This window comes from Vespula vulgaris, chromosome 8, assembly GCF_905475345.1.
Source record: "Vespula vulgaris chromosome 8, iyVesVulg1.1, whole genome shotgun sequence".
Taxonomy (NCBI): Eukaryota; Metazoa; Arthropoda; class Insecta; order Hymenoptera; family Vespidae; genus Vespula; species Vespula vulgaris.
Genome location: NC_066593.1, coordinates 3,963,635 through 3,982,712, shown reverse-complemented (window position 1 = coordinate 3,982,712; position 19,078 = coordinate 3,963,635). Strand labels below are relative to the sequence as shown.

The window sequence follows — 19,078 nt, the reverse complement described above, 5'->3', positions numbered from 1 at the left end:
ATATCCCTTTGGACTCGCATCTCTCTCTCTCTCTCTCTCTCTCTCTCTCTCTCTTCTTGCTCTTTTAAGTATCTGTGTAAACTTGATAATAAAAAAAAAGCTTTTGAAAGATAGATAGGTAGGTAGGTAGGTACGTAGGTAGGTAGGTAGACAGGTAGGTAAGTAGATGAAGGGGGTAACGCGGTATCGGTTTCACGACGAACGCTTTCAATCACGAAATCATTCGGTAACACGCGTAAGTACTTACTTACTCCGGCCGACCATTCATCTTTCGACGTAGTATCTTTTAACCACAACCATTTATTTTCATTCATTCGTTCGATCCTTGATAAAGCACGATCGATCGGTCGTAAGTAATTAAAGCAAGAAGATAGATAACATCGCGATGTTTATTAAACTTCGACTTTGACAATAGCGAACACAGAGTTGGTCGATTTAAATCAGAAATATGATATCTCAGCTATCTATACGATTTTTAATAACTTCTTTTACAAATTTTTATATCAAATAGGAAATATTTATCTATGTGTAAAAAAAGAAAAACAATTCGGAATGATAAAAATTTCGTTATGATGACTCTTCTCTTTTTTTGTATAATTAAATTTTGATAAATACATTAGGAAAAGATCGTTTCTTCTAATCGGTTCGATCGAATCGGTCGGTTCCGAGCATCGAGAAGTCGACTGATCGATACGAGCTAAGGACAGGTGCATTTTACGCGTCGTAAGTACACAGACACGCGCGCGTATGTCTGTGCGTGTACACGCGTTCACCCTATTCTAATTAGTATGCGCTTTTTTTTCTTTTTTCTCATCTTTTTCCTTTCTTTTTTCTTCTCTTTTCCTTTTCTGTTTATTCTTTACTCTCTCTCTCTCTCTTTCTTTCTCTTTTTCTTTTCTCTCTTGAAATTATTTCACCTCGTCCGAAATGAGATCATAAATGTTAAAGTATCGAGCGTGATAAGGGCCTTAACAAAGCGTGCTACACTCACCTGTAGGAACATTTCGCCGTCAAGGTGATGATGGTCGTATGCAGCTAGGGCAGCCAACTCACGTGCACGGTAGTGCGAATCGTGATGCGAATTTTCTTCTTTGTCCTTGTGCATCACCACTGTAAAGAAGATACGAAGAGATTAGAGAGGTCGCGTGCGTTCGAACGTAAACATTCGAAATCACGGATACACATACGCGATTGTTCGTTAATACGTACAAGACGGATTAAAGAAATAAATAAAAAATTCTACGAGAAAAAAGAAGGAGAAAAAAAGAAGAAGCATTTAATTATATCTCGATCAAGTCGTTTTGATTTGTCTTTTTTTAATAATAGGACGAATCTTAATAAAATTCCTTATTCTTTTTTTCTTTCTTTACTCTCTCTCTCTTTCTCTCTCTCTCTCTCTCTCTCTCTCATTATTTGTACCACATAAGTATTACTTCTTGCCGCAAAAAATTACGTGAGCGATTAGAGTAGCCGTGTATACGTCGGTGCAATCACAATCAGTTTTATGATTTCTTTGCTTGACCGTATAAAGCCGGTAAAAACGTTTCTTATCTTAACTCGAGAACTTAAGATACGATTTACGATGGCCACCCTATAAGGAACTCTGGGACCCTCTCTAAAACTCTTTATTCAAGCCGGTCCGGTTAACGTTTTTATATCGTTAACATTGTTCAAGTAATGGTTATCAATTTTTTATTAATCTCATTTTGTTAAAACTAAGAATATTCGAAAGGTTTCGTTGTTAATTTCGACTGTATATAATATCGAATGATTCGTAACGAGTTAATTTACAACATTTTAAGAAAACATTCCCTTTTCCCTCCTTAACTGCCGCGTTTGCTCGTCGACCGTCACGTTTATCGGCGACACGGACGCGACTTTAATACGGCCGGTTTATTATTTAGTGCTACGGTGCTCTCGTATGTTCTAATTATGGCGCGCATATTAAAGCAGGAGGTAGGCAGGTGTATGGAACTGTAACAGATCGACGGAGTATTATAGGGCTTAAGAGGAAGTGTCGCTCACTTCCTGTCATGTATGTATGCACGCTCGCGTTCCTCTGGCTAGTATCGACATCGACTATCCCAGAACGTTCGGTTAATCTGAATTGAATCCCTTTCGAAATTTTCTAAGTTTCTAACGACCTGTTTAATTACCTTCGAAGTCAGAGAATGGAACTCTAATTTTTGATACTCCGATCTTAACAAATAACTATCTATTCGGAAACTTTAAGTAAGGTGTCATTAAAGTATTACGTTCTATTTCTAAATATGATGATGTAATTTTGTGTGAATTTTTAATTAAAAAAAAATAAAAAAAAAAAGAAATTCTTTGGTACGGGATTGAGTAAAAAAATATTTGAAAGTATTTCTTAGAATTTTTGTCGATCGAATTTTACTATATCTTTCTGATAAAGTTTCATTGTATTCTTAGTATCGTAATACGTGTTGGATTATATATTTGTGTTTATGACGTTTATATGGATATAACTCTAATCATTTTTTTTTAAGTAATCGTAAAAAAGATTGAGACATAACTGATTATACACCGTGCTAATAAAAAAAAACTGTAAAAAAAAATCTTTCATAAAGATATTTCGTATCGTAAATAATCGTTAAAATGATTAGCAAAGTTAATCGTACAGAATTTATAAATACATCAACTTAAATGCAATACTCGCTAATGGAATTTCATGAAAATTCTGAAAATTCTTTTTCTTATTCTTTTTTTTATTCAGAGAAAACAAACATTCGATCGCAAATCGAATCTCGAAGATTCAAGATAAATAATTTTCGATCATATTCGACCCATCGACGGATAAAAATTCTCCGTCGAAAAAAAAAAAAACAAAAATTCTTTCCTTAAACAAAAATTTAAATCATAGCAAAATATTTCCTTTCTATATATAACAAAGATCAGTGTATCACGTTTGAACGAGGCCGCGTAAAAAATGAACTTTGAAAGTAAATATGCTTTGAAGAAGCATTTGGTATTAAACGTCATCGATGCGTAAGTACTTACAAGAAGGATATGCGACTTGGTCGCCAATGGCCGTTGTTGTTGTACTGTAAAGAACGACACGCAACGCTCCTACGAAAAGCAGCACGCGTGTGCCACGCGATCCTTTGGACCCCTCCCGAAGAAGAACCTTTCCGAGCCGGATAAGAGAACGGAGAAACGTGACAACGGGTATGATCATGAATGGAATCTTATATGGAGAGAGAAAGAGAGAGAAAGAGAATAAAATAAAGACAAAAAAACAAATTTCTGATAGCAGAGACACCCTATTTATATTTTCCATTTATCATGTTTTATGATATTGAGAAGAAAAAAAAATGTTGATATACTTATTTATTTTCAATGGATTAAAAAAAGGATATTTAATTAATATTGAATGTTAATATATCCACGTAAATACCTATATAAACGACGACGATATTGATATTTGATTTGTAAAAAGATAATCGTCGTAGTGGTTATCAAAAGTGTTGTAAGAAGTATGCTTAGTCTTTTTTTTTTTTAGTTTTACAAAAGATATTCATGAATGTATACTTTGTACGAATAATATTTTTACTTTTAACTTTAGTAGTTGATATAATTTACATTAATTACTTTTATGATGGAAAATTAATTTGAGAGAATGAAAGAAGAGAAAAAAGAAGAGATATTTCGTTAGTGTTATTAAAATGTAAGAGAGACAGATTATATAAACAAAAAATGCAAGCATATGTGACACGTACAATTTAAGTTTATTGATTCGTTCATCGGTTGGTTGCAACCATTCGTAAATGATTTCGTGCAATATCTTGGGAAGCGCGAGGGCACGCGACCCTTCTACACAAGGAATGGTCAAGAGCCATTAGGGAGGCCTAAACTAGGATCGGAATTGTCGTTGGGATAACCGGTAGCTTCCTGTTAGACAGAAGAAGGACGTACAAGTTACAGGATTCGATGGTTCGTTGCAACTCGAGGGTTCCTTGTGGTATCTCTTACGGTTTTCACTTCCGACGTCGAACATTTTCCGGAGTATTCGATTTTTAATCTACCCTTAATACTAACGACCGTAGCTAATGTTTCCTGACGAAGAATCCTTTGTTTTGTTTTGTTTTCTTTTCTTCTTCGAAACGAACTATTTTCGAATCTCTAAGGACAGATTTCTATTTTTTCGCATACGTGAAACGTGAAAAAGAAAAAATCTTTGGAAGTTAGAAAGTATAAAAAAGTGATAGTAAATAATCATAGTAAATCGAAGATTCTTTAATAATCGATCAAACTCGAGTTTTATGTTTTAAGATTTGTCGTCGTCGTCGTTGTTGTTGTTGTTTTTTTTGTTTTATATTTTTTTCATCGTTGTTCTGGCCGATGCATTTTCGTGCAATGAACATCCATTCTTCTCCCATTTGCGTGCTTCGTTCTTCCACGAAAACGATATGCGACTTACATGTGCGCGATACTTCAAAGCAATTTATTTTACGCTTCAAAAAATAGATCCTTGGTGTACTTGGAAAGGTAAAACGTAGTACGAAGGTAACCGACGATATCATTCGTAGACATTACGCCGACGTTCTTCATTTCCGTTGAGTCGTACCGTCTGTTGCTGTTGATGTTGTTGTCGTTGTTGTTGTTGTTGTGAACTTAAAACCCGCGAGTCTTATTCGTTCTTAATATTTTTTTTCTTTACTATAATACCTCGATCGAAGTAACTAAATAAATTTAATTACATGCGTATGCACCTGCAATTATCTTTTTTTCTATCTTTATTTTTTTAAATTATTTTTAAATGCATATAGGTAACTATAATAATATAAATTTGTTTTTTTGTGTTCTTCTTTTTATTTTAGAGAGATCGTTCCGATTCTCCAAGTATTTCCCGATTTGATTTTCGAGTAGAAACGCCGATCATCATTTTCATTTGGAGTAGCATCATCCTTGAACGATCCTTTCTTTCTTTCTTTCTTTCTTTCTTTCTCTCTTTTTTTTTTTTTTTTCTTTACATCGAATGATGACTTGTGTTTCTTTACGCAGCCGACGGTATATCGATTGTGTTAGAGTCGACCCGTCGTGACGAGTCCCTGTCCTAAGTGAATGGTTAAGTAAGCGATTATCTTTTGACCACATAATCGATGGATGATTAATGGAAACGTTTCTCCCTCCGTGCGATATCTATTAAGGAGGCACCCTCGCAGATAAATACTATAACGCGACATCGGCCATCGCGCTCGAGTTAATTTCTTCCTGATTAACGTTTCGATCGTACAACTCCGACGATTCTTTCGACGTTTTGACGTTTTCTTCAGTTTGCTTTTATATTATAATGGTTACGGTTAAACGCGTGACCGACACGCGTTATTGTTACGAAACTGTGATAATATTTGACTAACGTCCCTAAAAATCTACCTTTTAAATATGTACTTACGTATACGATGGAATATTAACGATGGTTATAAGTTTCTTTCATCGCCGATTGCTTTTTTATTTCTTTATCTTTCGATTACGTGACACGTGTCGTAAATATAAATACAATAAGAACGTTAAAGGTGAATTTGTTTTTTTTCCTCTTCAAAAGTTCACGTAACTCTCTTGGAAAAAGCTTCCTACGAAATTTATCCATGATATCAAAAATGCAATCTCAAGAAAATTTGTAATAAGCTCGAGCAAAGTATATATCGAAACTATCTCGAGGAAATTTTCATATTGGTTCCATGGAAATTCGTAAAAGCTCAGGTTCACGCGACTCGAGTTAACCAAAGATATTTTTGGGGTGTACCGGCCTACTTGTCAAGGGGCTTATCGTCAAGGGGGCGTTTTAATACTCGAGTACTCGAGGCTCACAACATCGAATGACACGGCGTCCGTCGTCGTTCGGAATCTCGTCGCTACATGCAAATCGCTCCGTGCTTGGAGACTTTGGACGTTGGTTTAGCTTAAGGTTCTTGCTGAGTCAGTTCTTTCGTTCGTTCGTTCGTTCGTTCGTTCTTTCGTTCGTTCGTTCGTTCGTTGGTTCGTTCGTTCGTTCGTACTGACTGACTAACAAAAGCTAAAAGAGCTAGTTTGGCTTACCTCTTGAGCTAACCGAAGCTAGTCTACATACCTTACGATATACATAGTCACATATACTTACATGAACGTAAACCTTACAGGACGAATATTAAAGATCAAGCACGAAGCATGCAGATTAGCTCGCTAATACACTTGTCCCTTACCTACTACCGCTTTTGTTAAAGGCAACCGATTGTGTCTGAGAAACGAATTGCTCTTACGATAAAACGGACGAAGGGTACTTTTCGTTAGCTTTGTCTTTTGGACTTTTTGAATAATCGCGCCGATGATACTCCCAATCTTTCTATTTATTTCAAATAAACCTTACCTACTTAATGTTACATTCGTCATGCGATAAATCGACGGAGCATTCGACGGGAAAAAAGAAGAAAAAGAAGAGGAAGAAAAACAAGAAGAAGAAGAAGAAGAAGAAGAATAAAGAGAGACAGAGAGAGAGAGAGAGAGAGAAAGAGAAACAAAAAGAAAAAAGGTAGCTACGACGACGTTTTGCTTCGAGCCCAATGGAAGGACTCTCGTACTAGTTGGTACAATGCGAATGCGTCCCCCCTGTATAACCTTCGCTTGGCATACGGCGGACGGCAAATTGGAGGAAACGCGATTGTTCGACGTCGAGTTAATTCGCGGTCTGGCAGTGCCCGCATGATAATAGCGGCGAAGAGAGAGATTATTAGCCCCCCGAGTAATGAACGATCGTACACGGACGCGAAAACGTAGGTAAAACTGAAATCCTACGTAAGCGCACGCTGGTGAGCGTTACGCTCACACGTCAAACTATCGACGATTGTTATATTGTAATTTATAAACAGCATACCAATTACCAGACATTTCTGCATACCTGCTTGCTTGCTTGCTTGCTTGCTAGCTCGCTTACTCGCTTACTCGTTTACTCGCTTGCTCACTCGCTCGTTCGCTTGCACTTCAATCGTGGAAACGTTCCTATGTTAAGACCGAAGAAAATAACGCGCGATGATTGCACGTAAGCCGATGGAACTCGTTGCGTTTTATTCGACGACCTCGAGGTCAACCAAAAATCACGTGCTCGGGACGAACGTTTTCTATGTCAAAGGTTTGGCAACAATCGCCAAGAAACTTTCGTATATTTTTCATATTCTCACATTAGTATACTCAGATATTCTGTGTACGTACACTTGATAGCAATTACTTGCTCTTGTCATTGCGAGATTTTCATTGAAAAAAATGACGTTACTACTTCGTCAGTCCGTTCGTTGGATATCTTCTTTCTTTCATTCTGTTTTTATTTTAAACATCGTTTTAAGGAAAACGATGCAACATATCGGCTTATTTATTCGTTCCAAAAAATCAACCGAAGAAGATCTCTCTCTCTCTCTCTCTCTCTCTCTCTCTCTCTTTGTTTTCATTATTTTTCCCTTTTTTCACAGCAAATTCCATTCTCCGATCAGATATCGCGGCAGTCAGACACCGGGACTTTTTATCGAGGCGAACCCTCGGCTCGCATCGAGGAAGAGAGTAGTTTTGCAAGCGCTCTTTAGTGCTCGATTCCACAACGCGTATGTATATGCACGGTGACCGTATAAAGTAATCCGTCAGACAGAAGTGGGCAGTGGGGTGATAATGCATGAGTGCGGTAGCCCCGCCCTATCCCTGTAACCACGATAAAATCTCTCATTACGCAACGAAACGGACCCTCTGTCGCTAGACTCTCTGTTATCCTTAGACAGGAACTCTAATAAACCATATACGTATGTGGAAATTTATTTTTGTTTTCGTCGTACACCTCTGTACCGCGTTGGTCGATCTTTACGTACGATCGACGCCCAATGTCATTCAACTGTCTCGCTATATTAGACCGAACTTCATCATCGTTCGATAAACGTTTGAAATATCTCATCAGATAGGTATTGATGCACCCAAGAGTCTCTTCTTTCTTTTTTACATATTTATTTATTCTTTTCTCTTTCTCTCTCTCTCCCTTTTTTTTTAATTTTATTTTATCCCCCCCTCTTTTCTTTCTTCTTCTTCTTTTTCTTCTCTTTCTTCTTCTTCTCCTTCCTTTTCTTCTTCTTACGAGCAGCCACGAATTTGAGATTAATCGTCGAATACGTATAATATAGCAGGCATACGTATGATATAAATATGTATAGGTAAGTAATATTTCTTATTTTTATGTATACAAGTATTCTCTATGTACGTGTAGGTATAGGTTTTTTTTTTCTTTTTTCTTTTTATCTTTTTATTTTCTTTCTTTTTTTTTTTTTTTTTTTTCAAAGGTATATCATATAAGTATCTACATATATTTCTTATAAATATGTATACGTATAAGTAGTTAGTTATACGTTCGAAAAGTTCCATAAATTGTATAAGACATACATTATGTATGTATGTATGTATCTATGTATTTATATACAATATCTACGATTCTTTAAACCCATGTAGAAAAAAAAAGAAGAAGAAAAAAGGAGAAAAATTAACGAAGATCATAGATGCGTGTTCCTCTTGTTTTTTTTCTTTTTCTTTTTCTGTTAACTTTCTTTCAGAAACCATTTCGTAAAAATTTCGAATAGTAGAAGTCGGTATCCTCGTGAAGAAGTTCTCGGTGCCCTTCGCAAGGGCAAATCACGTAATAATTAGCGCGTACAGCCGTAGGTAGGACAATCGTATTAATGCATACCGCGGTAGGGCTATCTAAAGAGCTAAGCAGCTATACACGCTATATCTTATATCAAAGAGCCAGCTGTCGAGCGAGCAAGCAGAGCATATACTGCCCACCGACACGACATCGTCATTTATCACCGGTGAGCCGGCTCGTGTAGGTTTTCTGCATTACCTAATGAGTTTCATAACCGAATTAAATTTTTGGTCTTGACAAGTTAAAACCGGGCGAAGTAGGGTGAGGGGTTGGGGAGAGGAGGAGAAGGGTAAAAGAGAGAAGGCTGCGCAGAGCCACCAATCCGGTCGTTAAAAGCAACGATGTTAAATTTTTAAGATTAATCTTTATCCTTGCCAATAATTTTTTGTTATTTTTCTCTTCTTTTCTTTTTCCTTTTTCTCTTTTTGTCCTTTTCCCTTTTTAATCGAACTGAAGGACCTACACATGTACGTATGTACTTACGTAGTATGTATGTATGTATGTATGTATGTATGTAATTTATGTACTTAGTGTATGTATATAACATTTTTTGGGGAGTCTCGCGAGGGTAAGAACGTATGTGTCTAAAATAGCTTGCGTTGTTACTCTCTCTCTCTCTCTCTCTTTTTCTGTCTGTCTGTCTCTCTTTCTTTTTCACGGATACGACTAGACGGAAGCAATGTGTCAACACTCGAAGTCTCGGGTCAACACTCGATTCGCAGTCTTTCGAGTAACCAAAGGATTAATGTATTTTGCTTGTTCCCGTCCCTGAAACGTTTCTTTCTCTCTCTCTCTCTCTTTTTTATTTCTTTTCTTTTTTTTTTTGATTTCTCCTTTTTTTCTACCCATTCCAATATGACATAGTACGAAAAAAGAGGAGAGACACTAACGTCCCTATTTTTGGAAACATTTCGAATGCATCTGTTTTTATATATATATATATATATATATATATATATATGTGGCTATACATGTATATTATGTGCAATATGTAACATATATCTTTTTTAACCACATTGTCTCGAGTATTCGTCCATTTGGTTCTTCGGTTTCTGAACAACGTTCTAACTCTCTGTCGTACTCGAGGGTTACGGCCATTGCTTACTGCTCATCCGCTAATTAAATTTGATAAAATCAAGAGCAACATGATGGCCACCAACATCGTGATGAGTACGAGTTCTTTCAATCCAGTTCTATGCGAACATATTGCACAGTGATCGTATAGAACGTAAAGTAACATACGTCGAAAGAGGGTCGTTCCTGACAACGAGAGACACACAGACATATTCGTCCATACACCCACGCATATATACGTACATACATACGCGTGTACACGCGCTTATACACATAAAGCTTTTTGTATATACGTATATGTATAGAAACACGCATACATATAAAAATATATACTATACTACGCTACTTTGAAGAAGAAGCAATGAGAGATACGTTACTCTTGGGACGTTCGCGTGACTTTTCGTTTACACGGTAGCACGATCCCCGCTAATAATCTCGGGTGTCTTCTTTCATTTAACCTATTATCTCGAGAAAAAAAAAGAAAAGAAAAGGAAAAAAATAATATTAATCTCGGAAAACGGTTAGCTGGATAAAAAGATGAAATTTGAGATCGATAACGATCATTGATCTATATCTATCTATCTACGTATTTACGTTTACGTATCTGTACATGTATATATATATGTGTGTGTGTGTGTGTATACGTAGAGATACGTACAATGTAACGTGAAAACAAATACGACAATATAACTTTCATTCTTTCTATATAAAATCATTAAAGTCTCTCTACGATAGGGGGAGTCATGGATCATTGATATTCCATGGATCCGAACGAGCCTGCGGGAATCCGTAGCTCGTAAGTTTCTCTCTTTCTTTCTCTCTCTCTTTCTCTCTCTCTTTCTCTGCTTTATTCTCCTAACAGCTTCACCCCATATATATATATATCTGTGTGTATGTGTGTGTGTATATATATATATACACATATAAGTTGATACGTGGTAGTGTCTTCGTCGCGCATCTAACTAGAATGAATCGCCATAATTTTTCAAGGAACCGTGCTGCCTCGGCTAAGTTTCGGGGCCTTCGCAAACGAGCTTGACAAAATACAGAAGGTGGAAATAGATTAGCGCGATCGTTTGTCTCGTCCTTCGTCTTTCCATTAGGTATATATATATATATATATATATATATATATATATATATATATGTGTGTGTGTGTGTGTGTGTGTATAACGTAGATATTTTTCGTACGATTAAGGGAAATAAAAATCTTTCGAATTGAAGCCTCGGGGAGGATGCGTACGCGAAGTTTTTATTTAATCGCGGTGCACCGAAATTAAATTAGTAATTTTATTCGTATCGTAGCAGAAGTTTTTACTTTCTTTCAGGCTCTCTGGGCCGACGTTTTAAAGAAGGTTGCGTGTTCACTCGTACAACGTTGGTTGGCTGGTTGGTTCGTTGGTTGGTTGGTTGGTTGATTCGTTGGTTGGTTGGTTGGTTGGTTGGTTGGTTGGTTGGTTGGTTGGTTGGTTGGTAAAGATGTATGTATGTATATATGTATATATGTATGTACCTCGAAGGCCTCCGAATTCAAATCAACCGGCTAAGAGCACGAGGATAATCTCTATCTCTTTTTCTTTTCTTTTTTTTCAACGATGCCACCTTCGTCCTCGTATTATTAATAAAACGATGTAATGTACGTCACCGATCATTTCCTTCGAGATTCTCTCTTCGTGATTTCTCTTTTTCGTTCGACCTTACAAATATGTAGATATGAGTATAGGTATAAATATCTACTGACGTTCTAGATTCTTTTATTTTTTCTTTTTTTTCAGATATCCTAACATTATATTTTAATTAATTAATACGAAACGTTTATTATACATCGATATAATCGATCTAGGTATAATCGTTAATATATTATTTTCTCTTATTATTTGTCACTTCAATATTTATAACGATAATATCATCGATACCGTAGAAAATAGGAAATATAGGAAAAAAGCTGGATGTTAGGTGTTATCGTAAAAATCTTTTACTTATATAATAATAAGATATTTCAATGATGTTCTAAAGCAATCATTATTATCATCGTCATACTCATCGAATAATTCTTCTTCCAAGATAACTATTAATCTTATCGTACAAAAGTTCTCCTCTATCGCTACCAAGACAATTAATAATAAAGGAGTAAGATTTTTACAACTCACCCCGGTAATTATTATTTACGACGGGATACAAAATATAGCATAATTTTATTAAGCCACTTCTCGATTCGAAGGCACTGGAATGGAACTCCTGACTCGAGTTTTACAGAGTTGATATGCATCGTCCGACACTTCAATGTCTGTTCATTTCATCTTCTATTACTTTCAAAAATATATATATGTACATATATATATTTTTATTCCGGTTTATACACACACACACATACGGATTATTTGTTTAAACACGCAAAAGAAATTTTTTAAACGAACGTTCTACGATGTCAAGGGTGAGCACATCACAATGATAATTATTTGACATTGGAAATGACCTTGGAGTGCTCATGTGAAAGTCGCGTTTACATTTTTAATTGATAGCCTGTATTATTTATTACATATTCTCGTAGCTGACATTAAACCGTTTTCAAAACACTACCTCCTGCACATGTATTTTGCATAAGCCGTTGTTGAGTTACCAATTTGACGTGTCTCCGGTATTAGAGTTACTCGATATAGCTTGCGAGCGGGTAAGTACTTACTTAGTTCGATCGGACTTCATCTTTTTCTAGACGAAAAAAAGAACCGTCGCCAAGTCTATGCAAAATATATAAATGTATTCTTAATAATGGAGTGCATGTAGTAGCACGCTAATACCGGTTCTACGACAATTTCAAAAACAGGAACGAGAAAGTACATAATAGGACAGTACAAGACAAAATCGAACAAAACAGAAAAGGAAAGACTTGGTTCGGCCCGGGACGGGTTGGGTTTAAGTATTATCCGAGATTTTGTTCGAGATTTTGTCTGAAATTACGTCCAACATCTTCGACAATTCTTGGAAATCTTTGAATTTATTTTCAGATATAAAATTGATTTTATTACGTTTCTCTCTCTTTCTCTCTGCTCCTAAGGAATAATATAAAATATATTACATTCGTAGGATCTTCATCGTCCTATACTTATCCCGTTATACTTAACATCGAAATAATTCTATGTAGAATTGCCATTGGTTATATTCGTGGTCCCTCGATCGAGGCCAAGGGCTGTGAGGTATCTTCGAATGAAATCAGTCCGTAATTAGGCACCGGCAAAGGCGGAAGCTTGCGACTTACGGGCGATATCGTCGAGAATTCCAAATTTCATTAATTAACGCAACCAGGAACGGGCCCGTTCTTACGTGCACCTTTCTTTTTCACACCGACGTTAGGAAGTACGACGTTACGGGTGTAGTAAAACGTATATAAGTACAATATATATGGTACATAGACGTCCACGCATACGTACAAAAACAGAGAAATGTATATATATATATATATATATATATATATATATAGAGAGAGAGAGAGAGAGAGAGAAGAGACAACGATAAAAAGATATTTTCTAAAAGACGACTATGTCGTTTGTTTACGCCATTAACGATCGAGATCTTTACGATCTTTACCGTTTACTACTTTGCTCGATCGCGGTTTGGTCTGATACATAGCTGTATGTACTTAGGAGATCGAAAACCGTTCGACCGAGATCGTACTATAGACATATAGCCACGGCTAATCTACTTATGGTATCCGATGTCGAATACGTTGCTCGGTGTTCGGTTTCTCCGTAAATAACAAGGCAAGGTGGTTAATTCGCAAATCTCTTCAAAGCGTGAAATCCCCGACGTTGGAACGTACGATCCTGTGGCCGCGATAGATAAAGAAAGAAAGATAAAGAGATAGACAGTTAAATAGAGATGGATATATAGATAGATAGATAGATAAATAAATAGATAGATAGATAAATAGATAGATAGAGCGATAGAAACGCATCGTTTTACTTGAATTTAATTTATCGAATTATCCTAACGATCTCGAGAAATATGTTCCTCGAGAAATAGCACTCCTTTCTTTTACAGATGAAAGAAAAAAAGAAAATGCAAAAAGAAGAACAACAACAACAACAACAACAACAACAACAACAATAACAACAATAAAAGGATGCAACGTTTCGATCATCCTCGTCATCGTCATTATTCCATCATCGAACGTCGGCAGCGACTCTTCGTTTCTTGAATTCCATTTGGACCGCTCATTAGCATCATAATAACGAGCCCCTATGTCTTTGGGCACGTATTTACGACGGCGTCCGGCACAGTTGATGCGTATTGGTGCCGTGTATATATCCGTGCCACTCGGAGACCGAGGTGTAAGGTAACATCGCGTTCCACCATTTCGGACCACCCCTGTTGTGGAAGCCATCTACGTCGCGATCGCGAGATTTCTTGTCGCCATACTTTCTCAACTTGACGAACATCTGCTAAATCGAAGTTTCGTTCCTTTCTTTTTTTTTTCTCTCCTTTTTTTCTTATTCCTTTTTTCTAATCTCCGACTCAATCCTTTTCTCCCTTTTTTCGACCACTCGCCGTCGAATGGCTACGATTTTTTAAGACGATCGAGAAAGAGATCGAACGTTTACGTAGATCGAATTTTTTTTCCTTCTTTTTTTCTCTTCTTTTTCTTCTTTTTCTTTCTGTTTTCATCGATATTGACTCGAATCTTTTTCCTTTTTCTTTTTCTTGAGAAAAACGTAGGATATAAAAAAGAGAGAAAGAGAGCGAAGAAGAGAGGGATGGATAGAGAGAGAAAGAGAGAGAGAGAGAGAGAGAGAAAGAACATAACCTCGGTAATTTCACATAAGACAGAGCGGCGCACGCGCCACCAAGCGGAAGTGCTTAAATCCATCATGGCGTCCACCGGAAACCGCCTGAGTCACTCGCGTAATCGTACCTCCTCCCGATGTATCGATTTTCTTGGACGTTTCTCCAAGCCAGGCCGGCCCAACTTTTGCTTATCTTAACCGTTTCAGGCACATTAATTAGCTCAAGAAAGAAAGACCCACTGGGAATATATCTACGAGAAGGAACGAGGAATTTCCAGAAAGTCGCTGAAAGAATGTCCGCTTAAGTCTCCTCGTCTACTAGTTCGAAGAGTCTTACGAGTCAGACGGATTCGAATATGCACGCTACAATATAAAAAATGTTAAACCGCGACGAATTCTCGCGAGGAATTAGAGGGAATTCTATCGTAATAGTCACGATACTATTACCGAGAAAACATGATATATTTACATAAATTCTCAAGGGAAATTCGTAGCTCGTATTCCGAAGAAATTTCAAATGAACATTTTTCACTCTTAGTATTAGATCGATGTATGGATAGAAAAGAAAAAAAAAGAAAGTAATAAATAAATAAGTTGTATTCTATAATATCTCGATATCTCGATAGATGTAAGATGTAACAGACAGTAACAAAAGAAAGAATTATCTTATAGATATAAAACGAATGTCATGTATCTATACGACATTGTTGTAATCTAGACGATAATGATTTTTTTGATCTTACGATGATCGATGTATGACCAAAAAAAGAAATGAAAAGAAAAATAATTGCATACTATAATTTCTCCAATTCGTAGATAAATTTCTAATGTAATATTTACACATTGAGGCAATGAAAAAAAGGAGAATCATTCTATACGTTCTACGTTCAAGATGCGTGTACGTTGTAATATGTTTGTCCTAGATGATAATGATTTTCATTCTTAATTCTAATCTAGCGAAATTGTCCACGCTCTTACAAGCGAAAATACATAGTTGAAATGTCGCATGCCGTTTAACTAACAAAGATCCTTTCGTATAGAGGTCTAACTTTAATTGCTCATTTAACAGTCGAGGAATTTATCGAGCTCTTATCGCCGCTTTTTCCTGGAATCTCGATTATCTCGGTTTCATTCCGAGTGGGATGGTATCGTTGAAGATTTTCAACTAATACCATCGCGAATCGTAAAGTTGCATGCCTGGCAAATGCGTTTATATAGATTACAGATTTATGGTGGATAGTTGAACGAATAGTTTCTCGGCGTTATACAGGCACACGTTAGAACGTTAAAATCCTTCTCTACCATGTGATACCTGAGACAGGAGTAACATAAGTAAAGGATTCGTGAAATCGAAAGTTTCAAGTACTTAATCATAGAGAAAAATAAAACGAAAATAAATGATAATATTAGTAACAATAATAATACAAAAAGAAATTAAAAAAAACGACCAAGAATATCGATCACTATAATTTTCCATCTAGTATATAACGTGTGAAAGTATATACTTTTATCTGTATAGATATATTCCATGGGTATTTATAGACGCTATAGGTACGTATATATACATATATACAGATATATACATATATACGTAGGTGTCTATAGCTAAAGAATAAACGACAATAAAGGGAAAGTGAAAAACTTAGAGAATTAGCCGATTAACGATTTAAAAAGGTGTATCGTTTTACATGAGACCGGTTTAAACGATCTCGGTAGTTAGGTCGAATCCTAGATAGATTCACTAGGCATCGAAGGGAAGAAGGAGAGTGCAACGGACACGCTACTAGGTTTATTGCCGATGTACATACATAGAAGGAAGAAGGTACCACGGTAGTGGTTTGAGGCCACCGGAGAGATCGATAAAGTCTGCCACCAAGAAAGTTCAGCCCAGTCCTCTTGCTTGCGAGGTTAACTTCGCCAGTCAATTGTTTCTCTAATCATAAACTACTCAAACTGGCTTTGATGTTGGAGGATCGATATGGTTTGACATGTTAACGGATAAACATGTAACTTCGACTGACTGGTCAATGATGGTCGATATTTCAAAAAAAGAAAAAAAATTCTTTATACAAATATTTTTCTTTCGTATCGTCGAAGAAAAGTAAAAAGACAACGAAGAAGAAAAAGAAAAAATAATAATCGAAAAATAATCGACATTACACGATACGAATTTTTGAAGCGAATGGAAACTTCTTCTTTTTCTTTTTTTACTATTGTTCAGTTTTTCTGTTCCTCTTTTTTTTCTTATTCTTTTTTTTTCTCTTTGATTATACGATCGATCAGAGACTTAGAACAGTGTGAAAGGAACGAACGAAATCGTATGTTGAAATAGAGCATACACGCGGCGGTGCCACGTGTCACCGGCGTCTCGAAAAGGGTGATTCACGGAGAAATATAGTCTTAATGACAGCGGTCGAATCCATTTTTGACTGTGTTCTATCTTTCAGTAGTCTCGTATTCGGTGTATTAATGGTGAGATCGTATAAATCGTATAGTTAGATCGACGGAAGATATTTATCGTGGGTATGGCTCTACGGCTTACGAGAGATCAATCGATTCGATATATATATATATATATATATATATATATATATATATAGTTTGCCCTCTGTAACCCTTTAGTAAACCAGGCTAAACGTTTCTACCATCGCAAAATTGGATAATAGGAGAAACCGATAGCTAATAAATATCGTAAGGGATAAAAGAAAATCTTTTTCATCTAATTTGACAACACCTTTAAATCTCATCAAATTACAATTCTCTATTATTTATTTCACCAAATAAATCATATCATAGGGGACGTCGGTTAAACGTTATAAATAATAGTTAAGACATAGAAATTAATGGGATAACATATTTTCTTCTCTCGTATCTATGTACCTATGGATATGATCGATCGATCATTCAACAAGATAGATCCAAGTATCGCCATATATCTCTAGCAAAGCCATAATAATTAATGATCCGATCGTGTTAGCACTTGTGTCCCGTTTACAACAGCGTTAATTTTCGTACGTTTCGAGGAGAAAGAAAGAAAAAAAGAAAGAAAGAAAGAAAGAATGGAAAAAAAAGAAAGAATGACAAAAAAAAAAGAAAAAAAGAAAGAGAAGGTGAGTCGTCTCAGCAACGTCATTAGAAATTCGCAACATGTGTTTCAATGTAACGACAGCACATAGTCGAGAAAGAGAGAGAGAGAGAAAGAAAGAGAGAGAGAGAGGGAAAGAGAGAAAGAGAGAGAGAGAGAGAGAGAAAGAGAGAAAGGATCTGGCATGCATCGGCTCACGGTGGCCACTCGGAGCACTCATGCAATATGAATGACTCCCGGCACACTCTGTAATTACCAGCGCATTTCATTAGGCGCATTAAATGATTTCGTGGCATGAATACATTTCTGCTAATGTTGATTGGCGTGCCGTCACCAGTGATGCACCGCACCGCCATCGAATTTGCTCGGTTTATTCGCGATGTAACGCTCTGCCACTAATGTAATCGTTTACGTTTTGCAAATATTTTCTGTTTTTTTTTTCTTTTTCTTTTTTTGTTTGTTTGTTTATTTTTGTTATTGCGGTTGTTGTTGTTGTTTTTCTTTTTTACGTACGTTCCTTCGAAAGAAAGCAATGATCGACGAAAAAGGTAAAAAAAGGATTGACCATGTGTATATATATATACATATACATATACAAAAGATCTCGTCCTTTTAATAAAGATAATTGCTTTGTTTATCCTCCCCAATCAGAGCAATGTGATTAGCATACGTAGAAAGCACGTGTTCCTTTCGAACTGCCCCCTCAGTCCTTTTCTTTTTTTCTTTTTTACTCACACACGTATCAACCTTCGCTAGTTTGTTCCCTCGCCGTTCGTCTCTGCTCGGCTCAACCCGATTCAACTCGACTCGACTCGACTCGAATCAGGTCGTCTACTTACTCTCGTTTTCTTTTTCAGTGACGTCAATGAGAAAAAAAACGGGACGCGAAGAAAAGTATCATAAGAAGGAAGATAAAAGTCACGAATGTTTTTCCTTTTTTTTTTTCTTTTTTCTTTATCTTAACGCGTTTGTCTTCGATAAAAAAAAAAAAGAGGAAAAAAAAGAGAAAGAAGAAAGAAAGAAAGAAAAAAAAAAAAAGAAAAATATTTTACAGAAATAGGTGTACGTTTCGTTTATTGGATCATAATGAACGCGTTGTTTTCGTGATATCATCGGGAAAAAATTTTTTGCTTACATATGCATGTATTAAATTAACGACGTTAGGAATTGATTTTATAAGAAAATGGAGGAGGTGAAAACAAGAAAGTGACAAGGTCATATGTCCTTGTTTCAATTAATAACATTTTAAGGTAATTAAAAACATTTTACGTATCCATATTCTAGCACGTGCCGTACGTTGTTACTTCCTCGTGGCGCCAGACCACAATGATTTCTTCCACTTTCGGTCTTAGCAGCCATCCTCGCGGCCCGTCAACTAGTCGTTTCTTCCGCGATCGCCCAGCTATAGCAATTAACATTCTAATGCCGTGACGCCTTTCGCGTGCGTCCTTAAGGCGTCGCAATAGCTCC

General features: G+C 36.4%; 1 protein-coding gene across 8 annotated transcripts in view; it reads right to left on the bottom strand.

The window, feature by feature from the left end:
• The window catches only part of LOC127065812 (aryl hydrocarbon receptor protein 1), a 124,605-nt gene that overhangs the window by 26,339 nt on the left and 79,188 nt on the right, over nucleotides 1-19,078 (bottom strand). For all 8 annotated transcript variants that reach the window (XM_050998674.1, XM_050998671.1, XM_050998673.1 and 5 more), the window contains one exon: nucleotides 992-1,110. In XM_050998674.1, the coding sequence (XP_050854631.1) occupies nucleotides 992-1,105 (114 nt within the window). In that variant the 5' untranslated portion in view covers nucleotides 1,106-1,110. The remainder of the gene's footprint in view (nucleotides 1-991; nucleotides 1,111-19,078) is intronic.